A 26495-nucleotide genomic window follows, 5' to 3' on the forward strand; every position below is an offset into this window, starting at 1 on the left:
CTTAGAAGGCTGGGTTGGGAGGATCACTAGAGCCCACGAGGTCAAGGCTGCAGTGAGCCATGATCAGACACTACTGCACTCCAGCCTGGGTGACAGAGCCAGACATCATCTACAGAAAATAAAATGAGATGTACAAATGCTACGAATTGTCAAGTCTGTTTTTTTTTTCCAGTCCAACTAATTCATTTCTTGTCCCTATTCTCCATATAATTTACACTTTCATACAGTCTGCAGATGCAGCAACAGGGACTCTGTGTTTTTTTACTGTTGTTGATTGTTTTTTCTTTTTCCTTTTTTTTTTTTTTAGACAGTCTTATTTTGTCACCTAGGCTGGAGTGCAGTGGTGCGATCTCAGCTCACTGTAACTTCTGCCTTAGCTTCCCAAATAGCCGGGATTACAGGCGCCTACCACCATGCCTGGCTAATTTTTCTATTTTTAGTAGAGATGGGATTGTGCCATGTTGGCCAGGTTGGTATCCAACTTCTGACCTCAGGCGATCCGCCCACCTCATTAGGCCCTTATTTTCTTTTTAAGGTAATATGCATAGCATTCATAACTGGAATTGCTGCATTTTTCTTTTGCATGGGGGTGGGGAACTTTCCACTAGAAAGTGAAAAAAAGGGTATACAAACTCTCAAAATGCTGTTAACACTTGCATCCTTTTTTTAAAGTTTTTCTACAGAAAACTCGAAAAATACAGTAAAGTACGACAAAAAAATCATTTGTAGTGACTAATCACTTTTATAACTATGACTATCCTTTCCTTTCTTTTTTTTTTTTTTTAAGACAGATTCTTTGTCATCCAGGCTGGAGTGCAGTGGCCACATCTTGGCTCCCTGCAAACTCCGCCTCCCCAATTCAAGTAGTTCTCCTGCCTCAGCCTCCGGAATCGCTGGAATTACAGGCGCACACCACCACGCCCAACCAATTTTTGTATTTTTAGTGGAGACGTGGTTTCACCATGTTGGCTAGGCTGGTCTCAAACTCCTCACCTCAGGTGATCCACCCGCATGGGCCTCCAAAGTGCTAGGATTACAGGCGTGAGCCACAGGGTCTGGCCCTTTTAAGTCATTTCTAATAGAGGTATATAGAGGTATGTTCACTTTTTGTTCCATGGTTTACTTTTAAAACTGCAATTACACTATTTTCCAACCTGTTTTCATTTAAGAACGTGTACTTCTATACCCTTAAATTGTATTTGGGCTTATTTTTAACAGCTTTTTTGAATGAGATTCCATCCTTAGTGTAAAAGGGTTTAAAATTATGAATTAAAACAATACCCCCAAAATCTCCATCTCTTCCTCTATACTACCTGAGCTCAGAAAAGAATAGTAAACCATCCACACTGGATGTGTGTGATAAATATCCCGAGACATGTAGCACCTAATATGATTCTAATCTTAAGCCAAAGATACGATGCGTTTATAGTGATATTTCAAGCACTATCCTGCAGATTGGAGGAGACAAATATAAAATTCGTAGTACTATAGTCAGCTATTCTAGCTACAAGAAAGTCCCACTGTGTTTTTCAATAAAAGTAGAACAGAACAGTGCAAATTTCAACACTCAACAAAATACCTTATTTGGCGCTCCCAACAGCGCTAAACATATACAAGTAACGCATACAAGGCACCGCACGGGACAGCTGCTACTGAGTACAAATCGATCAGGAAGACCAAAGCTTAAAGGAGGAGGGGTATTTGATCATCGTCAAGCTGGCGTGAGAACAGAAATCTCCGGGCATTATTTAATATTTAATCTTTCTATTCCTGACATCACGGGAGCTCAAACGTCACCAAAAGACAGGCTGGCATTAAACCCAGCAGGGTGACGCACATAACGTCTTACCATATGGATTTTCATCAGTCCAGACCGACAAGCACTCTCAACCCTGCCCAGTGAAGGAAGGCGGGTGCTCCAGGCCGTCAGCTCTCCCAACACTGGCGCGCAACAAAGTATTGCACACAAGGTTTGGAGGCTGCAAGACCACCGGACCAGACGCCCTAAGGGCCAGCTCAGGCCTCAGGGGCTGTGGACTCGCTCGCGGCCCGAGGAGGTCGCCCGTGCGGCCGCGGACTCCAAGCGTCAAGTCCCCGCCGGAGCAGCCCCCGCCTAGGAGGCGGACCCCGCCACTGCTCCTCGACTGGACTGAAGGTGTCAGCCAGGGACGACGACAGTTGGCGCAAACCCCCTCTGAAGGGTCGAAGCCCGCCCAGTACCGTACCTGAAGGGGCAGCGCCACCTCCGCCGGATTGCGCAGGCTGCCCCACCGGCGGCGGTCACAGCTCGAGCGCCAACGACGCTTCTTATAAAAACAACAACCTGCTCGCAGGCGTCCGCAGCCGGCAGGAGGTGGCTGGCTGGGCGCCGCAGTGCATGTCGGGACGCGTAGTCCCGCTCGCGCCTCCTGCCGGGCAGCGATGATGATAAGAACTACGACTCCCGAAAAGGAGCGCAGGCCGCCGCCGGGTGGCTGCAGGAAGCTGAACCAGGCGGCTGCATATCCCCACAACATCCGGGAGCCGGTGACCGCGGCCAGTTGCTATGGATACGAGTTGCAACCTCCAAAAAGGATTCGTGGTTTCACCAGGGAAAACAGCTCCTCGGATTAAACGGATAGGTTTACACATCCCGATCCACCCAGCTATTCATCTTCTATTTACTGCTTTCATTGGGTGCAGTTAAAAGGCCACGTCCCTGGGCGTTCACCGGCTTTTTTGCCATCTGCTGCATGAAAAGTGTTTTTGCCGAAAACATTAACAAAGAAGATAGTGAAAATGACAGACCACGACTGGGTAAGTTTAGGCAGAGGGCTAGATGTTTGGGAATGTTGGTATTCGTTGATATAATTTGAGGCACCACTTACTCCTACCACCCCCAAACCCCCCACCCCCGAAAAACACCTTAAAAGGCAACTACTGAGCTTTTACATTTACACCTGTAAAGGCACGTTTCATTAACTCCAAATAGTCTCAGAAGGTGTAAAGACCATCGGGACTGTCATGCACTCATACCCTACTGCAAACTGTCCAGTGATGGTTTTGAAGAAGAAAAACGTATTTTGTTAATTGTACACTTATTTAAATTGTACTCTGTCAAAAAAGGGAGTTTTTTTGAAAAGGGATTTGGTGGCCGGGCTTGGGGGCTCACACCTGTAATCTCAGCACTTTGGGAGGCCAAGGCAGGCAGATCACCTGAGGTCAGGAGTTGGAGACCAACCTGACCTACATGGTGAAACTACTAAATACTAACAATTAGCCGAGAGTGGTGGCACGCCCTTGTAATCCCAGCTACTTGGGAGGCTGAGGCAGGAGAATTGCTTGAACCTGGGAGGCTGAGGTTATGGTGAGCCAAGATCACACCATTGAACTCCAGGCTGGGCAACAACAGAGAAACTCCGTCTCAAAAGAAAAAAAAAGATATGGTACATTTATATTCACTGTTTTCAGAAGCAATGAAAAGCTTAGGTTTCATTCTCTGTCCCCTAATTGTGATAAAAGTAAATAAATAAATGAAAAAAAATGATAAAGGAAAACATTAACAAGGAAGATGGTAGGCCTGAGCAGAGACAAGAGTGCCTCAAAATTAGACCTTTTTTATTTTTTATTTTTGCTTCTGTGTTAACTATACTTAACATCACAGTGACATCAAAATCTTAATTTTATAATTACAGCTTCTGCAATGGTCATTATCAGTGGCTTTTCATTTATCTTTATAAGTGTGTATGTGTATATACGGAAGGACTTCGAAAAAGTTAGAGTGGTCTGGCCTTCTCTGACTTTAACTGAAAATTAAATTACTAAGAAAGCTAATACCAGCCACTGGTAGATTTTTATACCTTTCAAGACACTGTCACAGGCCAATTTTAAGATTTAATTTCTGGCCGGGCGCGGTGGCTCAAGCCTTTAATCCCTGCACTTTGGGAGGCCGAGGCGGGTGGATCACGAGGTCAAGAGATCAAGACGATCCGGGTCAACATGGTGAAACCCTGTCTATACTAAAAATACAAAAAATTAGCTGGGCATGGTGGTGCGTGCCTGTAATCCCAGCTACTCAGGAGGCTGAGGCAGGAGAATTGCCTGAACCCAGGAGGCGGAGGATGCGGTGAGCCGAGATCGCGCCATTGCACTCCAGACTGGGTAACAACAGCGAAACTCCGTCTCAAAAAAAAAAATTTCTTCTGAAAAATCATTTACCCTTTTAATTAACCTTTTTTATCATTTAAGTAAATAAGAGTTGTTGACAAATGTGGCAGAGAATTTTAAATCATCCTTTTATTATTCTTTGTACTGGCTGTTTGTTTCATTCTTAACTGTAGTCAGTTTGAACTCCAGTTTTACGAATATCAGGTTTGAAGAAGGTGAAACCCAAATAAGAAAACTGCAGTTGGGCTGGGCGTGGTGGCTCACCCCTGCAATCCCAGCACTTTGGGAGGCCAAGGCGGGCACATCGTAAGATCAGGAGATCGAGATTATCCTGGCCAACATAGTGAAACCCCGTCTCTACTAAAAATACAAAATTAGCCAGGCGTCGTGGTGCATGCCTGTAATCCCAGCTACGCGGGAGGCTGAGGCAAGAGAATCACTTGAACATGGGAAGCAGAGGTTGCAGTGAGCTGAGATCGCACCATTGCACTCCAGCCTGGGCAACAAGAGTGAAACCCTGTTTCAAAAAAAAAAAGAGAAAAGAAAAAGAAAATCCCCAGTTTATAATTATTCTGAGATAATTATACCAGGGCTGGTTGAATATTTATCTTACATCAATGTAAGGTTGAGGAAAAAACTCAACTATTTAAGAAAAGAAACTATTTTTGAGTACTTTTATTAGTATTTTTGGCATAAGCATTATAATTAAAATTAACATCCATCTAAATTAGTACACATTTCAGTTCTTTTGTAAGTAATGCCGTGAATTAAAATATTCTACAATAAAGTTTCTTATGATAGAATTCAACATCAAAATTTCAGGATTCAGTCATGACATTTTTAGAGTTTTTCATAAAGTTTGTTAATTTTTTTAAACATTCTTATATTATTTTTTTTTTTTGAGACAGAGTCTTACTCTGTGGCCAAGCTGGAGTGCAGTGTCACGATCTCAGATCTCAGCTCACCGCAACCTCTGCCTCCCAGGTTCAAGTGATTCTCCTGCCTCAGCTTCCTGAGTAGATGGGACTATAGGCATGTGCCATCACACCCATTTAATTTTTGTATTTTTAGTAGAGATGGGGTCTCACCGTGTTGGCCAGGGCGACCTCCATCTCTTGACCTCATAATCCGCCTGCCTCAGCCTCCCAAAGTACTAGGATTACAGGTGTGAACCACCAGTCCAGGCCTAAACATTGTTATATTAATGTATCAGGCCATCATCAATGCTAAGTGCTTTTCAGTGCCAAAATTATATTTCATCTATATAAAAAATTATATATTTATTTAATTTACATATTACATTGCAGTAAATGGCACCACTATCTACCCAAGTGTTTGTCCAGAAAACTGGAAGTTATCCTAGATCTCTCCCTTTTCTTCTCCATCCACCTCCAATCAATCATGAGATCTTGTGAATTCTACTTCCAAAATATGTTTCAAATTTGCTCCATTGGCCAGCCGCAGTGGTTTACACCTGCAATCCCAGCAGTTTGGGATGCTGAGGCAGGAGAATTGCTTGAACCTGGGAGGCAGAGGTTGCAGTGATCCGAGATCTTGCCATTGCACTCCAGCGTGGATGACAGAGCGAGACTCTGTGTCAAAAAAACAAACAAGACAAAACAAAAACAAACAAATTTGCTCCATCTCCATGTTACCACCTACTATATAGTGTCATCATTACTCACATGGACTAGTAAGTTCCTCACCACATTCACAAAGGCCCTAACACCAGCAAAGTAATTTTACTAGAATTTTATTACGTCATGTCACATCTCTGCTTAAACCCTTCAATAGCTTTCCACTGCTTTTACGATACTCAAATTTTAAACATAGTCAACGAGACCCTGAGAGATCTGACCCCTGGCTGTCTATTCTGATCTCATGACATTTTCACCCTAACTTATTTGACTTTTGCCATACTTTTCCCCACCTTTATCTTTTACTTCCTTGCCTTATAGTCAGTGTCAGATTGAATGGTATCTCAGTGGAATGGCTTTCTCTAACCCCCAACACTAGATTAGAACTCCCATTCTGTCTCCATTAATATGTTGTATTTTTTTCTTCATAGCAATTATCACAATTTTAATTATTCTGTTAGCTGCATAATTAGTTGCTTAATGGCTGCCCACATACTCAGGATAACCCTGGGTGTTTATCTTATTCCTTTCTCACTCTAAAATCAAGCTGTACTTCCTCTTCAAACTATGACTTTTACACATTTTCCCTATGATTTACAGATTTTTAAGTACTCATAGTTCTAGTACAGAATGTCTAAAAAGGTACTTTATGCAAATGTGTGACAAGTTTGCTCTATAGAGGTGTATATGATTTTATGGGTGGTCTTCAATGCCCTCAAGAGAACAGAATTCCTGAAAAAGCAAAATGGGTGAGACTAGGTTTAGTTTCATTTTTTTCAGAACTTTATAATTGAGAATGATTTTGTGTGCTTATCTTTTAGGATAAGAAAAGTACTTCACCTTCAAATTCAGACACAGAAATGAAATCTGAACAACGGCCTCCATGTGTAAACCCTGGCAATCCTGTGTTTTCATGTATGTTGGATCCAAAGACACTCCAGACAGCCACCTCACTATCAAAACCTCAGATGATTATATACAAAACCAATTCAAGTCATTATGGTGAATTTCTACCTATCCCACAGTTTTTCCCCTGCAATTATACTCCAAAGGAACAAGTATTTTCAAGCCATATCAGAGCAACAGGATTTTATCAAAATAACACTCTAAATACTGCACCTGACAGAACCAGAACCCTTGATTTTCCTAATTTTCAACACACTCTATGAAAATATATTCCTTTGTATATTTAAGACAAAATATACTCAGGAAAAATGAGTTTTAAATCTAAGGGTAGAATACCTAATTAAGAAGATAAAAAGTTTTGAATCATTTAAAAAAATAAGTAAAATAAAGTATTTCAACTGATAGCTACATGACAGTGACTTTTTAAATAAAAATATGTTCAAAATAGCAAAATAAAAGTTGTGTTTTAGTGCATGTAATCCAAAAGCTTCAAAAATCTTTCATATTTTATTATCTTTTTTTTTTAATCCCATCTGCTTTACTTATTGCTTTAGGAACATGAGAATAAAAAAAAGAAAGACATTATGACACTCAGTACTAAGCAAATGGTAATATGCATGCTAAGTGGCCTACTCATAATAATAATGTTTCTTTTGTAGGAAAAGATATATTTTGTGACACTTATTCATAACCAGTAAAATGAGCGTTGCTATGTACTGATAAAACACATAATTCCCAAGATCCTATTTTATCTGTGTTTATATTAACTGATGTCACTTTATATATTCTTTTTTTTTTTTTTTTTTTTGGAAAGAAAAAAAAAAAGGAATGAAGGGGAAGAAAGGATGAAAAAGAGGGAGAGAGAACGGGAATGTGGCTTTATTCTAAAAATGGGTATTAATAATGGCCGATCAATATTTTGTGTATTTAAAATGGAGAGCTCTATAAATATTTATTGAGTTTACTTGTTCTGGATCTGAGTTCAAGTCCAATGCAACAATAAGAGCTAATGATCCTAACACCCAGATACACAAGACCCATAAAGAGATTTAGACTCAACAAGACAGAAAATTAATAAGGATATCCAGGATTTTATTTACTTATCTATTGAGTCTACTTATCAAGACAAAGGAATACAGGAGTTGTAAGAAAAACATTCAGGAAGATTCTGACCAACAATTTCACGCTTTTATTTTTTATTTTTGGAGACAGGGTTTCATCCTGTTACCCAGGGTGGAGTGATCATGGCATGATCATGGTTCACTGCAACCTTGAACTCCTGGGCTCAAGCCATCCCCCACCTCAGTGTCTCAACTAGCTGAGACTACAGGCACAGCACCATGCCGCTAGCTAATATGTGTGTGTGTGTGTGTGTGTGTGTGTGTGTGTGTGCCTGTCTTCAAGTAGTCAAGCCATAACCCACCTCAGCCTCTCGACTAGCTGTGACTACAGGCATGCACCACTATGCCCCCAGCTAGTGAGTGAGTGAATGTGTGTGTGTGTGTGTGTGTGTGTGTGTGGTGACTACAGGCACACAGCACCATGTCCCCAGCTAGTGTGTGTGTAAACAGAGTTTCACTGTGTTACCCAGACTGATCTCAAACTCCTGTCCTCAAGCAGTCAACCTGCCCCAGCCTCTCAAAGTGTTGGGATTACAGGAGTGAGCCACGCTGCCTGGCCAATTTCCCACTTTTTTAACATAATGTTAATTCCCACGGCTAGGCTGGTGCAAGAGAGAACTCGTAATTTATTGATTCATTTAGCAAATATTTTTGAACCCTCATTGATGGCAGATTGTACTATTCAAATAGAGATAAAGAAATAAAAGAGTGACTTTTATTGTTTTAATTAATAATATTGGCCAGGCACAGTGACTAACTCCTGTAATCCCAGCACTCTGGGAGGCTGAGGCGGGTGGACCACCTGAAGTCAAGAATTAAAGACCTGGCCAACATGGTGAAACCCCCAAAAAATTAGCTGGGTGTGGTGGTGGGCGCCTGTAATCCCAGCTAGGAGGCTAAGGCAGGAGAATCCCTTGAACCCAGGAGACAGAGGTTGCAGTGAGCTGAGATCACGCTATTGTACTCCAGCCTGGGTGACAAAAGAGTGAAACTCTGTCTCAAAAAACCAATATTTTGGGAGAATGAGATTAGCAAATTAATGTGATAATTTATGTAATGTAAAGTACGCTGTATGGACAGGCTTTTCAGACAGAGACAGAATTGCTCAAATTAAGTCCAGAGAGATCAGGAGAAGGGTCCTGGAAAATATGATAAAGTTAAATCAAAGGAAGGCTGTTCTGGCAGAAGAAACTACATGGATAAAAGTACAAAGATTTGAGGTAATGTGGTATATTTTCATAAATGTAATTAATTTGATGTATCTTTAACATAGTGTGAGCAGTGGTAGGTGACAGGCTATACAATTTTTTAAGATCTGTGATTCCACTGTACACACAGATGTATTTCATCTGCCATCTGTTTAAACCATATGTTGACAATTGGGTCTGAGTATCTTTCTGGAAAAAAAACAATCATTGTTATTTTCCCCTGTTGGTGTCAGTTCAGGATATTACTATCAATTAAAAAAAATAGATGAGATTCATTAGGGTATTATAAAAGTTGAATCTTCTAATCATAAAAGTAGCTGGATGTAAGGAAACAGCTCAGACTCTACAGCTTCATCAACTTCTTCCAATAACCCCCCAAACTGATATTTGGTAATGGCACAAGCAAGAAGAAAAATTAATTTTGTTCACTTCCTCAAAACATCAAATAGCCACTGCACAAGATTTCCAAGTGAATTAGGCAATAACATTTGAGTTTATTAGCCTGTTCTTGTGGTATAAACCATACAAACCATTTTCCCCTTCACTGTAGGTGCCCAATTTGTGGTAAGTGAATTTACCTTTTTCTATGTAGCATCTAGACACTAACCTAAAATTCCTAACTTTGGCAGGTGCACCATTGGGTCATTTTTGTTGTTGCTAAAATTCTCAGGATTGGCCGGGTGCAGTGGCTCACACATGTAATCCCAGCACTTTGGGAGGCCAAGGCGGTTGGATCACCAGGTCAGGAGTTCAAGACCAGCCTGGCCAACATGGTGAAACCCCACCTCTACTAAAAATACAAAAATTAAAAAGTTAACTCAGTGTTAATGTGCCTGTAGTCCCAACTACTTAGGAGGCTGTGGCAAGAGAATCACTTGAACCCGGGAGGTGGAGGTTGCAGTGAGCCAAGATTGTATCGCTATACCAAATCCCCAACAGGCCCCTTTTAGCTGGCAGGATAGGGAGGTCCCCTCTGTTTTAACTCTTACAAGGAAAGTTATCTGAGGTAATCAGACATCAACTAACCCACTTTTCGTATTATGCTGTCTCTTGTTTCCTGCCTGAACTACCTTAAAAATATCAACTGTTCTTGTAACCGCCTAAAGGGTTTCTGTTCCCTAGACAGAGCCCATTTATTAAGACAGGAAAATTGCAATAGAGAAAGAGTAATTCACACAGAGCCAGCTGTGCAGGAGATGAGAGTTTTACTATTACTTAAATTAGTCTCCCCAAGCAGCAGGGATGCAGAGCTTTTAAGGAAAACTTAGTGGATAAGGGGAAGCCATTGAGCCAGGAGTGCTGATTGGTTAGAGATGAAATTATAGGGAGTCGGAGCTGCTTTTCCCAACTTAGTTCCTGGATGGGGGTTCACAAGATTCGATAAATCCCTTTATTGGTTTGGGTAGTGCCAGCTGATTCATTAAGTGCAGGGTCTGCAAAATATTTTAAGCACTGATCTTAGGAGCAGTTTAGGGAAAGTCAGAATTCTGTAGCCTCCAGCTGCATGACTTCTAAACCATAACTTTTTGTTTTTTTTGAGACAATAGTTTTGCTATTGTCACCCAGGCTGGAGTGCAATGGCGAGATCTTGGTTCACTGCAACCTCCCAGGTTCAAATGATTTTCCTGCCTCAGCCTCCCCATGAGTAGCTGGGATTACAGGCATACGCTACCATGCTAATTTGTATTTTTAGTAGACATGGGGTTTCACCATGGTAGCCAGGCTGGTCTTGAACTCCTGACCTCTGATGATCCACCCACCTCGGACTCCCAAAGTGCTGGGATTACAGGCATGAGATTACAGCCTAAATCATAATTTTTAACCTTGTGGCTAACATTAGTCCTACAAAGGCAATTTATTCCCCAGGCAAGAAAGAGGTCTGTTTTGGGAAAGAGCTGTTACTTTCTTTGTTTAAATGATAAAGTAAGGTGTTTTTTTTTTCTCAAGACAGAGTTTTGCTCTTGCTCTTTTGCCCCGGCTGGAGTACAATGGCACGATCTCAGCACACTGCAACCTCCACCTCCTAGGTTCAAGAGATTCTCCCGCCTCAACCTCCTGAGTAGCTGGAATTACAGGCTTTCACCACCACGCCCGGCTAATTTTTTATATTTTTAGTAGAGAAAGGGTTTCACCATGTTGGCCAGGCTGGTATCAAACTTCTGACCTTCAGATCTGCCTGCCTCAGCCTCCCAAAGTGCTGGGATTACAGGCATGAGTCACCTCACACATTAGTTAAAGTTAATTCAGCCTATGCCCAGGAATGAACAAGGACAGCTTGGAGGTTAAAAGCAAGATAAATTGCTTCCACAGGAGGCTTACACGCCGCCGCTTGTGCTGCTGCCATGTCTCTAGTGATCCCTGAAAAGTTCCAGCATATTTTGCGAGTACTCAACACCAACATCGATGGGCGGCGGAAAATAGCCTTTGCCATCACTGCCATTAAGGGTGTGGGCCGAAGATACGCTCACGTGGTGTTGAGGAAAGCAGACATTGACCTCACCAAGAGGGCAGGAGAACTCACTGAGGATGAGGTGGAACGTGTGATCACCATTATGCAGAATCCACGCCAATATAAGATCCCAGACTGGTTCTTGAACAGACAGAAGGATGTAAAGGATGGAAAATATAGCCAGGTCCTAGCCAATGGTCTGCACAACAAGCTCCATGAAGACCTGGAGCGACAGAAGAAGATTTGGGCCCATAAAGGGCTTCGCCACTTCTGGGACCTTCGTGTCCGAGGCCAGCACACCAAGACCACTGGCCGCCGTGGCTGCACCGTGGGTGTATCCAAGAAGAAATAAGTCTATAGGCCTTGTCTGTTAATAAATAGTTTATATACTGAAAAAAAAAAAGCAAGATAAATTCAGTTAAATCTCTTTCATTGTCTTGATCATAATTTTGGAAAGGTAGCTTTATTCTGCCACATCTAGCAGTATCTCTTGTAAATCTTTATATAAGATGCTGCTTGATTTATGAGTCATTGATAAAAGCCAATTATATCTTTAAATTTGTGGGGCCGGGCATGGGTGCTCAAGCCTGTAGTCCCAGCACTTTGCGAGGCCAAGGTGAGCAAATTGCTTGAGGTCATGAGTTCGAGACCAGCCTGACCAAAATGGTGAAACCCTGTCTCTACTAAAAATACAAAAATTAGCTGTATGTGGTGGTACCTATGATCCCAGCTACTTGAGAAGCTAAGTAAGGAGAATCACTTGAACCCAGGAGATGGAGGTTGCAGTGAGCCAAGATCACACCACTGCACTAAAGCCTGGGTGACAGAGCAAGACTCCATCAATCAATCAATCAATTAATAAAAATACTGTCTTTTGATTGAAGGAAAAAACAAGCATTTCTAATAAAATGCTTAAGCACTTTAAAAAGTTTCCATTTGTTTGTTGAGAAGGAGTCTCAGGCTGTTGCCCAAGCTGGAGTGCAGTTACACCATGTTGGCCAGGCTAGTCTTGAACTCATGACTCCAGGCGATCTGCCAACCTTGGCCTCCCAAAGTGCTGGGATTACAGGTGTGAGCCACCAGGCCCAGCAGAGATAAAGATTTATTTTGGGAAACCAGTTACCCATCAATCCTAGTTGACTATCAAGTGAATGTCATCAAGAGGTTGGTGGCATGTAAGGAAATACTCTTTTTCAAATTGTACTTTAACAATAACTGTTTCTTGTTACTATAAAGCATAATAAAAATGCACTAGCATCTTTTTGTGTGTGTGTGCAATGTTGTGATATAGCCTTGACATTTGTTCATAATTACATTTGTTTAAGTCTTCCTTAATAAATGTGTACACTGTGTATGGTAATCACAATAGTGGAAGATTAAAGGTCTTTTCAGTTTACATTTCTGTAACAGCTACATTTTATTTATTATCCATTTGGTATATGGAAATTAATTTCAATCAAATAATTAAATTTCCATTGCCTAACTAGAAATTTTTTTTTTTTTTTTTTTTTGAGATTGAGTCTCACTCTGTCACCCAGGCTGGAGTGCTGTGGCATGATCTCTCCTCACTGCAACCTCCGCCTTCTGGGTTCAAGCAAATCTCCTGCCTCAGCCTCCTGTGTAGCTGGGACTACAGGTGTACACCACCATGACCAGGTACTTTTTGTATATTTAGTAGAGATGAGGTTTCACCATATTGGCCAGGCTGATCTTGAACTCCTGACCTCGTGATCCTCCCATTTTGGCATCCCAAAGTGCTAGGATTACAGGTGTGAGCCACCTCGTCCAGCCGAAAATTTTTTTAAATTAAATTGGCCTTATTAAAAAAAATCAGGCTGGGCGCTGTGACTCACGCTTGTGATCCTAGCCCTTTGGGAGGCTAAGGCAGGTGGATCACCTGAGGTTAGGAGTTCAAGACCAGCGTGGTCAACATGGAGAAACCCCATCTCTACTAAAAATACAAAATTAGCCAGGCATGCTGGTGCATACCTGTAATCCCAGCTACTCAGGAGGCTGAGGCAGGAGAATTGCTTGGACCCAGGTGGGAGAGGCTGCAGTGAGCCGAGATAGCACCATTGCACTCCAGCCTGGGTGACAAGCACGAGACTCCATCTCAAAAAAAAAAAAAAAAATCAAAGGACTCATATAACAATTTATGGCATCAGATGATCAGATACTATAAAAATTCATCCCAGCTTTGTTTTCTTTTCTTCTTCTTTTTTTTTTTTTGAGATGGAGTCTCACTCTGTTGCCTGGGCTAGAGGGTAGTAATGCCATGTTAGCTCACTGAAACCTCTGCATCCTGGTTCAAGCAATTCTCCTGCCTCAGACACCCAAGCAGCTGGGACTATGGGTGTGCACCACCATGCCCAGGTACATTTTGTATTTTTAATGGAAACAGGGTTTCGCCATGTTGGCCAGGCTGTTCTCAAACTCCTGACTTCAGGTGATCTGCCCACCTTGGTTTGAAAAAAAAAATGGTTAGGCATGGTGGCTCACACCTGTAGTCCCCAGCTCTTTGGGAGGCAGAGGCAGGCAGATCACCTGAGGTCAGAAGCTCAAGACCAGCATGACCAACATGGCAAAACCCTATCTTTACTAAAAATACAAAAATTAGCCGGGTATGGTGGTAGGTGCCTATAATCCCAGCATCTTTGGAGGCAGGAGAATCGCTTGACCTGGTAGGCGGAGGTTGCAGTGAGCCATTATCACACCACTGTACTCCAGCCTGGACAACAGAGGGATACTCGATTTCAAATTAAAAAATAAAAATAAAAAAGCCAGGTGCAGTGGCTCGCGCCTGTAATCTCAGCACTTTGGGAGGCCAAGGCAGGTGAATCACTGAGGTCAGGAGTTCAAGACCAGCCTGACCAACATGGTGAAACGCTGTCTTTAATAAAAATACAAAAATTAGTTGGGCTTGGTTGCAGGCGCCTATAATCTCAGTTACTAGGGAGACTAAGGGAGGAGAACTGTTTGAACCTGGGAAGAGGAGGTTGCAGTGAGCCAAGATTCAGACATTGCATTCCAGCCTGGGCAACAGGAAATTCTATCTCAAAAAAAAAAAAAAAAAAATTTAAAATCTAATCAGAGAATTACAATAAGTACATGAAAAAGAGAAGCTGTGCTATTGTGCTTAATGCTTGCATAATCACAGTGATACAACACAGATGTTGGTGCAATCCAATGCCAATACCATAATATATCAGGTTAATATCTAATGCTTTGCTGTCATTTTTCCCCCCTTGTCTACTTGGAGGTATTAGAAAACTATTTCACTAAAAAAATTTATCTCCACCAGACAGTGTTATGAAATATGATCAGTTTTCAGGAGCACAGCCTATAACTCAAGTTGAAGGTAAGGTTTTCTAAACAGTGGTTTTATACCAGGTTGAACTGATCTAATCTTGAACAACAGGTGTTAGAAAAGTATTAATGAAAAAATAAGGTTCTGTGTATTTAGAAACTAACAGAAAACCTGTTAGTTTCAATATAATAAATATCAATATTTATTATACCAAAGTCAACCATTCAGTCAATTAAATGGTATATTTAATACAAACAGAAATACTTTATAAACAATCTTTTATTTTAAAATTCTACCTTGTTAAAAATTAATCAGTAAGTGTGCTGGCAACTATAGCAAAATATATTTTGTTACAAGAGCAAGCTTAATTCAGTAACACAAAAATGTGTAAGGATGTATTTTTGTGTTTTTTTTTTGAGACAGAGTCTCGCTCTGTCACCAGGCTGGAGTGCAGTGGCAGGATCTATGCTCACTGCAACCTCCACCTCCCAGGTTCAAGAGATTCTTCTGCTTCAGCCTCCTGAGTAGCTGGACCTGCAGGTGTGCACCACCACATCCAGCTAATTTCTATACTTTTAGTAGAGATGGGGTTTTACCATGTTGGCCAAGATGGTTTCGATCTCTTGACCTCATGATCCGCCTGCCTTGGCCTCCCAAAGTGCTGGAATTACAGGTGTGAGCCACCGCACCCAGCCAGATAAGTATGTATTAATATGAAGAAATAAGAAATTAAAATAGATTATCCTTATTTAGATTTACTTATTCAGGAATGATTCAACTCAAACAGTTTATTTTCTATAGACATAATATTTTGCCCTCCACAGCTCTACAGAACTAGAGTACTAAACATAAAGCAATTCTGTACAATCGACCATGATATGTACAAAGATTCCTCATGTCTCCAGGTATTTTTAAAAAACTTATAACAATACTTCGTTGCTTCCAATAGTCATTAAGATTTTAGTTCTGTTCCTTGAATTACATTCCGAATCTTCTCAGCATCAATTTGTACAATTTTGTTGGATGGATCAATCTTAAGTGCCGCTTCATAATCCTGTAGGCCTATGTTTATATAGCAATGATGATGAATAAAAGAAATACTTTATTAGTACACCTCTTATCTAGACAATACTTATTTAAAAAAACAAACAAACACTAGTAGCATAGTTCAGGACAAGTACCAAGTTTTAAATTAGATTCCCATCTTTAGACATATAGTAGTATCTCTGTAACACTGTGGAAATTTTTCAGTGATTTAGGGAATTATTATTTTATTCAATATTCTGTAAGCAACAGTTATTTTAAGTTCAAGCACAAATAAACTAACAACTTAAACTCATTATAACATAAACGAGAGGCTGAGGCAGGAAAATTGCTTGAACCCAGGAGGTGGAGGGCACCGTAAGCCAAGATGGCGCCACTGCACTCCAGCCTGGGTGACAGAACGAGATCTCTCAATCTCAAATAAATAAATAAATACATAAATAAATAAATAATTTTTGTAGACTCAAACCATACTTAATTCATAGACTAGAATGTGGTATAAGCTTTTTTTCTGTAGCTATAATAGGTACAGAATTCCTTTGAGAAAAAAATGGTTAAAAATGAAAGCACTGTCTACTGCTTGTTAAAAGGACAATCATTCCTGTAATCCTAGCACTTGGGGAGGCTGAGGCAGGAGGATCACGAGATCAGGAGTTTGAGACCAGCCTGATGAACATGGTGAAATCCCATCTCTTTTAAAAGTACGAAAATTAGCTATGCATGGTGGCACACACCTGTAATCCCAGCTACTCAGGAGGCTGAGGCAGGAGAATCGCTTGAACCTAGGAGGCGGAGGTTGCAGTGAGCTGAGCTCATGCCAATGCACTCCAGCCTTGGTGACAGAGCAAGACTCCATCTCAAAAAAAAAAAAAAAAAAATGTAATTGGATCTTAATCTTTACCCAAAAACACCATGGAAAAAATATTTCTTTCAGAGTAAGGAACCTTGAGTTCTAGTCCCTAAAATGCTGTTGATTTGCTATGCCAGGTTAGGCAATTCACTGAATTGCCTCCTATGAGCCTCAACTATCTCATCTTTAAAAGAAAGAGTCTTTGTAGCTCAAAACAATCTATAACACCGTAATTTCTAAAGAACGTTTCATTCCGGCTTGGTCATCTCTATCCTCCTGAAACTGAATAAGATATTTAAAAAAGAATGGGGCATATAAACACAATGTGGATGCTTCAGTTAGAAAAAATTTCCTGAGGTGGAGGTTGCAGTGAGCTGAGATTGCACTACTGCACTCCAGCCTGGGCAACAGAGCAAGACTCCATCTCTAAAAAAATTTTTTAAATCTCCTAAAAATGGCAGAACCAACTTTAAAAATGAAATCAGAAATAATAAAAATGTATAGCTTGCCCTGGCAAGACATCATCAAGAGGTGGCCTTTAGGCCTTGAGTGAATGGAAGCTGAATAGGCTTCTCCTTAGGGAGGTATGGTAGGAGGAACCTTGGAGATAAACTTTGGCTACTACAAAATTTTGCCTTTGGTTCAGTATGAGTAACTGCAAATAGACTATACATACATACATATATATGTATATGTATATACACATATATATGTATGTATGTATATATGTATATACACACATATATGTCTATGTGTATATACATATATAGACATATATATGTATATGTGTATATACATATATAGACATATATATGTATATGTGTATATACATATATAGACATATATATGTATATGTGTATATACATATATAGACATATATATGTATATGTGTATATACATATATAGACATATATATGTATATGTGTATATACATATATAGACATATATATGTATATGTGTATATACATATATAGACATATATACACATATACATATACATATTGTTTGTTTGTTTGTTTTTGTTTTTGAGATGGAGCTTTGCTCTTGTTGCCCAGGCTGGATGCAATGGCACGATCTCAGCCTACCACAACCTCTGCCTCCCAGGTTCAAATGATTCTCCTGCCTCAGCCTCCCAAGTAGCTGGGATTACAGGCATGTGCCACCACAGTCAGCTAATTCTGTATTTTTAGTAGAGACAGGGTTTCACTATGTTGGTCAGGCTAGCGAACTCCTGACCTCAGGTGACCTCCGCCCACCTTGGCATCCCAAGTTCTGGAATTACAGGTGTGAGCTACTGAACCTGGTCCCCAAATTTATTTAAAATAAAATAAAATAAGTGCTGTATGTCTTCCGCATATATGGGGCTAAATTACAGAGCTTAATACAATCTAACAAATATAAGCAATGTGCATACAGTATGGTAGATCATTTATTTCTAAGCTTAGGTGTGTACACATGCGCGCGCGCACACACACACACACACACACACACAAAGGGTGTGACCAAAGAAGCTCTTTGAGATAAATTTCCGGCCAGGTGCAATCACTCATGCCTGTAATCCCAACACTTTGGGATGCTGTTGTGGGTGGATCACGAGGTCAAGAGTTCGAGACCAGCCTGGCCAAGATGGTGAAACCCCATCTCTACTAAAAACACAAAAATTAGCCAGGCATGGTGGCAGGTGCCTCTAATCCCAGCTACTCGGGAGGCTGAGGCAGGAGAATTGCTTGAACCCGGGAGGCAGAGGTTGCAGTGAGCCAAGATCATGCCACTGCACTCCAGCCTGGGCAACAGAGCGAGACCCCATCTCAAAAAAAAAAAAAAAACCAACTTTCAATGATATCTCAAATAAATCATTTATATATTTTATCATGATTTTTTTTTTAAGAGACAGGGTCTCACTATGTTGCCCAGGCTGGTCTCAAACTCCTGGCCTCAAGCCAACCTCCCACTTCAGCCTCCCTAGTCCCTGGGATTACAAGGGTGAAGCACCACACCCAGCATTTATCACATATCTTTCTATAGAAGAGTTGTCTGGTAATATAGCATTTTTCTAGACTGAAACTTGTTGTTCACACTTGTTTTAATTCCCTTCTACAATGAATGTTTAAAATATAATTTTGAAATCATGTTTTGTCATATATGTTGCAGACTTTTCAAAGAATAAATTAAATGCTAAAAATATTTTTTTAATGTAGTCCTTAAAAGTCATGATCCTTTTGACCATACCTATTCTAAAAATAAATAAATAAAATATACATAAAAACAATTTAATAAAAGAGAAAAAAGTCATGATCTTAAATAATTCCAGTAACTTTTTTCCAGAGTATAACTTGAGACTTAAATCACTTCTATCAATTTCTTACCTTCTACATACAATTCTAGTTGACAGAATGCTGTTCCACGTCGTATATGTGCCTTCATTCTTGCATTAGCATTGTCTGTAACAGGTGGCATCAATAATTCCAGTGCCTTACAAAATATATATACAATTATTAAGAGAAAGACATCATTTCTTAATTTAAACAAGTAAAGTCAGGCACGGTGGATACACCTGTAATCCCAGCACTTTGGGAGGCTGAGGTGGGTGGATCACTTGAGAGTCAGGAGTTCGAGACCAGCCTGGCCAACATGGCAAAACCCTGTCTCTACTAAAAATACAAAAATTAGCTAGACATGGTGGTGCACACCTGTAATCCCAGCTACTCAGGATACTGAGGCAAGAGAATCACCTGAATCTGGGAGGCAGAGGTTGCAGTGAGCCTCCAAGATCATGCCACTGCACTCCAGCCTGGTGACAGAATGAGACTTCATCTCAAAAAAAAAAAAAGGGCCCCAAGCCCTCACCTAAATTGCCTTAGCTGGTACAGAAATTTACCAAATATATACATATATAGATATTAGCTCAATGCAACCTCCACCTCCCAGGTTCAAGCAATCCTCCTGCCTCAGCCCCCCTAGTAGCTGGGATTATAGGCATACACCATGATGCCCGGCTAATTTTTGTATTTTTAGTAGAGATGGGGTTTCACCATATTGGCCAGGCTGGTTTGGAACTCCTGACCTCAGGTAATCCACCCACCTCAGCCTCTCAAAGTGTTGGGATTACAGGCGTAAGCCATGGCACCCAGCCACATATATATTATTATTGTCTATATATAAATAAACTAACAACTTAAACTAATTGTGACATAAATGGTAGACTTTTATATTTAATATATAAAATATATATTAAACATATAAATATATTTTTATACACATAAATTATATTTATAAATGTATATTTATATATTTAAAAATACATTTAATATATAAATATTCATATCTGTGTATTTATATACATATTTCTATATTAAATATGTATATAAATATACATATTTATGTTTATATACATAAATATATAATATATAAATATATAAATGTTTATAAATATATATTATAGTATGTATTTATATACATAAATATATATTTATGTATACATTATATATTATATACATGTATATTATATATGTATATTATATACATATATATTTTGAAATATAAAATATATTTACAAATATATTTTTACTAGTAGGAATTATTAAATAGCATTTGTGGGGCTTCTGTATTCAGATTGAGTGATTCAGTTTATTCATACATTCATAAATATTTGTTTGCATTGTGAGAGTCAAAGAAGAACTAGATCATAAAAATGTTATGATATCAAAGTATGAGGACTTGTTGTGTACTCCATATCCTCAATCTCAAGGAGCTACCTAAGAGATTCTGCACATGATATTCCCTTAAAACAAGTTATCTTGACATGGAAAAAGAAAAAGCAGTAGAAGTGCAAGACATTCACATGAAATATTAGTAATGGAAGGTAGAATATACTAAGTTACCCTGTAAATAGGAAAATGATTATAGATATCTGGGCTGGGCATGGTAATCACACCTGTAATCCCAGCCCTTTGGGAAGCCAAGGCAGAATGATTACTTGAGTCCAGGAGCTTGGGGTTGCAGTGAGCCACTGCACTCTACCCTGGGTGACAGGCTGTCTCTTAAAAATTAAAAATTGAGGGCTGGGCATGGTGGCTCACGCCTGTAATTCCAACACTTTGGGAGGCTGAGGCAAGTGGATCATTTGAGATAAGGAGTTTGAGACCAGCCTGGCCAATATGGTGAAGCCTTGTCTCTACTAAAAATACAAAAATTAGCTGGGCATGGTGGTGGGCGCCTGTAATCCCAGCTACTTGGAGGCTGAGGCATGAGAATCACTTGAGCCCAGGAAACCAAGTTTGCAGTGAGCCAAGATTGTGCCACTGCATTCCAGCCAGGGTGAAAGAGTGAGATCTGTCACCAAAAAAAAAAAAACCCTTAAAAAATTTGGCCAGTTGTGGTAGGAAGCACCTGTAATCCCAGCTACTCGGGAGGCTGACGCAGAAGGATCTCCTGAACCTGGGAGGAGGATATTGCAGTAAGTGGAGATCACGTCACTGCACTCCAGCCTGGGTGACAGAGTGAGACATCATCTCAAAAAAAACTTTTAAAATTTCTTTAAAAAAGAAATATTCTCTTACTGCACATGTGGTAGAGATAACAAGTGAATACAAAGTGTTCTTCCTTCTACCTTGCATTGAGTCTGCAAAACTTTTTTTTTTTTTTGAGAAAGAGTCTTGCTCTATCACCTAGGCTAGGGTGCAATGGCATGATCTCAGTTCACTGCAACCTCCACCTTTTGGGTTCAAGCAGTTCTCCTGCCTCAACCTCCCACGTAGCTGGGACTACAGGTGGCCACCACCACAACTAGCTAATTTTTGTATTTTTAATAGAGACAGGTTTTCATCATGACCTCAGGTGATCTGTTCACCTTGGCCTCCCAAAGTGCTGAGATTATAGGTGTTAGCCACAGCACCTGGCCGAGTCTGCAAAACTTTAATAAGAAAAAAGGTGGGCTGGATGCAGTGGCTCACACCTGTAATCCCAGTGCTTTGCAAAGCTAAGACGGAGGATTGCTTGAGCTCAGGAATTCGAGACCAGCCTGAGCAACATGGCCAAATCCCATCTCTATAAAAAATACAAAAATTAGCTAGGTGTGGTGATGCATGCCTGTAGTTCCAGCTACTTGGGAGGCTAAGGTGGGATGATCACTTGAGATTGGGAGGTCGAGGCTGCAGTGAGCTGTGATCACACCTCTGTAATCCATCCTAGGTGACAGAGTGAGATTCTGTTTCCCCTCCAAAAAAAAAAAAAGGAGGAGGAGGAAGAAAGGAAGAGAGAGAAAGAGGGAGGGAGGGAGAAAGAAAGGAAGGAAGGGAAGGGGAAGGTAGGAGAAGGGAGGAGAGGGGAGGGGAAGGGAGGGAGAGGAGAAGAAAGAAAAAGAGGAAGGAAAGGAGAAAGGAAGGGAGAGAGGGAGGGGAGAAGAAAAAAAGAGGAAGGAAAAAAGAGGGAGGGAGGGAGGGAAGGAGGAAGGAAGGAAGAAAAAATAAAAGAAAATGGGTAAGGAAAGAGGAAAGAAAAGGAAAGGGCACAACTGACCACCATTTACTAATTTCCAGCAGGGTACAGTGGTTCACACCTATAATTCTAGCACTTTGAGAGACCAAGATTGTAGCATCCCTTGAAATCAGGAGTTCGGGCCGGGCGCTGTGGCTCACGCCTGTAATCCCAGCACTTTGGGAGGCCGAGGCGGGTGGATCACCTGAGGTCAGGAGTTCGAGACCAACCTGAGAAATATAGGGAGACCTTGTCTCTACAAAAAACAAAAACAAACGAAACAAAACAAAAACTTAGCTAGGTGTGGTGGTGTGTGCCTGTAATCCCAGCTACTTGAGAGGCTGAGGTGGGGAGGATAGCTTGAGATTGGGAGGTCAAAGCTGCGGCAGTGAGCTGTCATCTTACCACTGCATTCCAGCCTGGGTGACAGAGCAAGACCCTGTCTTAAAAAAAAAATACATTTATTAATTTCCTTGTGAACTTCAAGTGATACATCAGGGCAATACCGTAACAGCTGATTTTTTTTTTTTTTTTTTTTAAGAGATGGGGTTTCTCCATGTTGGCCAGACTGGTCTCAAACTCCTGACTTTAGGTGATCAACCCACCTCGGCCTCCCAAGCTGCTGGGATTACAGGTGTGAGCCACCACACCTGGCAAAAGCTGATTTTTAATCTAACTATTCATAGACGTCACAACAAATGCCAGTTCCTTGTCCATTAGTAAAAAATCAGTTAAAAAAAAGTTTTAATAAGAAAGACAATTTAAAAAATCTTCATATCTCAATTATTTCAATTGAACAGAAAAAGATCATCATTTAAACCAATTAATAGAAGGATATACATATAAGAAAGAGATATCCATACCTTAGAAGAATCTTCAATAGCCTTGTGTAAGTTTTTTAGTTTTAGGTGGCAGGCAGCCCGGTTCAAATACAATAGTGGAATCTTATTGTTTAGTCTTATGGCTAAGTTATATGCATTAATAGCTGCCAAATAGTTTTCTGTTGCAAACAATTTGCTAATGAGACAAAACAGAAAAGAAAAACAATTTAACATGGAAACAGAAAAACGAAATAATATCTAATTGTATTTCACAAAGAGGATGGCTTACCTCTTTTTGCATACTCTGTAGGGTAAACATGGTTGACTGTACTGAATCCATCTCTCTTTCACATCCACCAGCCTACCATTTGAATGGGACGGACCTCACTCCCATTTCCAAGGGTAGACATTAGTAATTTAAGCCAGTAGGCATATTTTCATTCTTTTTGCTACAGTAATTGACTTGGGGATGGGCTTGTGTGACCTATATTGTTCTATTTACTTTTTTTTTTTTTCAATTTTTTTTTTTTTGAGATGGAGTTTTGCTCTGTCACCAAGCTGGAGTGCAGTGGCATAATCTCGGCTCACTGCAACCTCCACATACCCAGGTTCCAGTGTTTCTCCTGCCTCAGGCTCCCAAGTAGCTAGGACTACAGGAGTATGTCACCATGCCCAGCTAATTTTTGTACATTTTGTAGAGATGGGTTTCACCATGTTGGCCAGGATGGTCCTGATCTCTTGACCTTGTGATCTGCCTGCCTGGGTCTCCCAGAATGCTGGGATTATAGGCATGAGCCACCGCACAGGGCCTAATGTTCTATTTAGAATGAAACCTGTGGGTTGGTTTCAAAGTTGGAGAATAAAAAGTTAGGCAAACTTCTCCCCCTGCTGGATATAAATGAAGAAGTCATATAGCCCAAATTGTTACTGACTATTTTTAACAGGGAAGAGATGGCATTAGAGTAAAGCTGATACTATGGGAATATGAAAGGAATCAAAAGGCAGAAAGAAACTGAGCCCTTTACAATACAGCTAAGCTGCTGGATCAAGCTTTACCTGAAATGCAAAACACCTTTAGCTTTTTAGTTTTATAAGACAATAAATTCCTTTCAATATAAAGCCAGTTTGAACTGGGTTTTTGGTTACTTGCAATGGATATACACTTTCAGTTCAAATGTTCCAAAATTCTCTTCAAATAAAGAGATGCATACAATTAAAGGATTTCTTCAAAATGCAAAGTTTCTTTTTTTTATGTATAATTTCCACATACAAAAATTTGAAAAAGTACATAAACAGGAAAACAGAAAATACTTTGCTAAAAAGAAAAATGTCATATAAATATAACTCGTATTCATGTTCATTCCATTTTACTGCATACTTTGCTGCTCTGGAATATTAAACATGTCAAAAGTAAACCTATAAAAGTACCCAGTAAACTGAGTAAAAGGTAAGAAGACACCACTGTCACACCTAATTTGAGCTAAACTCAAGCTGAAAATAACGTGTACAAACTAGAAAAGCGAATTCCATGTGTACAGTTTACATTTCTGAAATGCCTTGTATTAGCAATGCTTCTGAATGCAAGTAACGGAACCACAGCTCAACTGGGCTTAAACAAGTAAGGAAATTAATCATCTCACTTTTTTTGTTTTGTTTTGTTTGAGACAGAGTTTCTCGCTCTGTCGCCCAGGCTACAGAGTGCAGTGGCTCAGTCTTGGTTCACCATGTTGGCCAGGCTGGTCTCGAACTCCTGACCTCCTGATCCGCCTGTCTCAGCCTCCCAAAGTGCTGGGATGACAGGTATGAACCATTGCACCCAGCCTATCTCACATTTTAAAAGTCCATGGGATTAAGGACCTTATAAAGAAGATCAAAAAATAAAAATAAGAAGTCCAGAGGAAAGAAACTCCAAGCCCAATTAGTAGCTCAAAGATGTTATCAAGGTCACAGGCTCCTTCCATCTGTCCATTCTACTGTACTCAGCAGAAACCATAATTGGGCTGGTTATCCTCATAGACATATTAGCTCAAGGTGCCACATACAGGCATAATACTCATTGGAAGAAAAGGTAACAATATCTTCTGGTATACGTTTCCTAACAGAAAGAAAATCATTCCCAGAAAACTCCTAGTTTACCTCTTTTCACATCTCATTGACCAAAAGTACATACCCTTAAAACAAAAATAAAAACCTGTCTTTCTCTTCCTCAAACTCTCTTTTTCTACTTTCTCTCTCTCTCTCCCTCAGACTCTCTTTTCCTTTATCCTTGCCTCCCTCCCTGCCTCCCCCTGTCCCCCACCGCCATCTCTTTCTCTCTCCTCTTACCCCCACTTCCCCAATTTTACTATTCATACTATTACTACTGTGTACTGCTGTTTAGAATGCTTTTAAAAATTCAAAAACATGACCATCTTTCCATGTTAGAAAATGGAGAAATACATTTTTACAGAGTGTATATTAATACACAGATTGTTCTTACAGTATTTTCTCATAAGCACTAGGATTTTTGAAACCAATTTCCTCCTACTTGGGTACATTTAGGGGTCTTCTTTTCCAATACTTTTTTTTTATGAAGAAGATTATAATAAATATTTTTGTGCCTATATCTTTTTTTTTAAAAGCAGGAATGCAACTAAAGCAATCATGATCTGTTGAAGTCAATGAGAATTTATCACTTAGAATAGGGTCACCATCCTAAGTCACACAGGCAAGGTCTGCACACATAAACAAAATATGGGCTCAGCCAATAAGGATAAAGGGAGAGAACAAATATTGGCTAGGTAACCTGCAGTGTCTACAACAAAACTTTTTTTTTTTTTTTTTTTTGAGATGGAGTCTTGAACTATCACCCAAGCTGGAGAATATTGGTGCAATCGCGGCTCACTGCAACCTCTGCCTCCCAGGTTCAAGCGATTCTCCTGCCTCAGCCTCCGGAGTAGCTGAGATTACACAGCCACCATGTCCGGCTAAATTTTGTATTTTGAGTAGATTCAGGGTTTCACTATGTTGATCAGGCTGGTCTTGAACTCCTGACCTTGTGATCCACCAGCCTTGGCCTCCCAAAGTGCTGGGATTATATACAGGCTTGAGCCACAATGCCTGGCCTTTTATTTTTTAAACTGTAGTAAAATATATATAACAAAATTTACCACTTTATACATTTTAAAATGTAAAATTCAGCGGCATTAACTACATTTACATTGTACAACCATCACCACCACCCATGTTTATAACTTTTTCATCTTCTCAGATTGAGACTTCATGCCCATTAGAGAGCAACTCTCCGATCCTCCTCCTCTCTAGTCGTTCACAACCACCATTTGACTTTCTGTCTCTGTCAGTCTGACCACTCTAAGTACCTCACATAAGTGAAATCATATATTTGTCCTTTTGTGACTGGCCTATTTCATTTAATATAATGTCTTCAAGGTTCATCCATGTTGTAGCATGTGACAGGATTTCCTCCCTTAAGGCTGAAATAACACTGCATTGTAATGGATATGACACATTTTATTGATCTATTTATCCCTC

General features: G+C 40.2%; 3 protein-coding genes and 1 pseudogene across 20 annotated transcripts in view; 2 read left to right on the forward strand and 2 right to left on the reverse strand.

The window, feature by feature from the left end:
- CCPG1 (cell cycle progression 1) overlaps positions 1 to 2518 on the reverse strand; it is an 86866-nt gene extending 84348 nt beyond the window's left edge. For 8 of the 14 annotated variants that reach the window (XR_013521011.1, XR_013521010.1, XM_078334262.1 and 5 more), the window contains exon 1: positions 2226 to 2325. Coding sequence is in view for 3 of the 14 variants with exons in the window: in XM_078334257.1 (XP_078190383.1) it covers positions 2226 to 2516 (291 nt within the window). In the remaining 11 variants the exon portion in view is untranslated. Of the gene's footprint in view, positions 1 to 1849 lie in introns of all 14 variants that reach the window. The other 6 variants (XM_078334263.1, XM_078334260.1, XM_078334267.1 and 3 more) reach the window with 2 other exon arrangements.
- Positions 2427 to 7168, forward strand: PIERCE2 (piercer of microtubule wall 2). The gene is made up of 2 exons (XM_003733933.6): positions 2427 to 2796; positions 6605 to 7168. The coding sequence occupies exons 1-2, from the start codon at positions 2779 to 2781 to the stop codon at positions 6950 to 6952; spliced, it is 366 nt and encodes a 121-aa protein (XP_003733981.1). The 5' UTR covers positions 2427 to 2778; the 3' UTR covers positions 6953 to 7168.
- Positions 7169 to 11318: 4150 nt separating this feature from the next.
- On the forward strand, positions 11319 to 11870 carry LOC100390291 (ribosomal protein S18 pseudogene; annotated as a pseudogene).
- A 3677-nt stretch (positions 11871 to 15547) lies between these two features.
- DNAAF4 (dynein axonemal assembly factor 4) overlaps positions 15548 to 26495 on the reverse strand; it is a 72289-nt gene continuing 61341 nt past the window's right edge. For 3 of the 5 annotated variants that reach the window (XM_035259708.3, XM_078334268.1, XM_002753503.6), the window contains 3 exons: positions 23007 to 23160; positions 19035 to 19140; positions 15548 to 15836 (listed from right to left, as the gene is read on the reverse strand). In XM_035259708.3, the coding sequence (XP_035115599.1) occupies positions 15727 to 15836; positions 19035 to 19140; positions 23007 to 23160 (370 nt within the window). In that variant the 3' untranslated portion in view covers positions 15548 to 15726. Of the gene's footprint in view, positions 15837 to 19034; positions 19141 to 22445; positions 22587 to 23006; positions 23161 to 26495 lie in introns of those variants that run through there. The other 2 variants (XM_002753504.6, XM_054239671.2) reach the window with 2 other exon arrangements.

The sequence above is a fragment of the Callithrix jacchus genome, chromosome 8 (assembly GCF_049354715.1).
Source record: "Callithrix jacchus isolate 240 chromosome 8, calJac240_pri, whole genome shotgun sequence".
Classification (NCBI taxonomy): domain Eukaryota; kingdom Metazoa; phylum Chordata; class Mammalia; order Primates; family Cebidae; genus Callithrix; species Callithrix jacchus.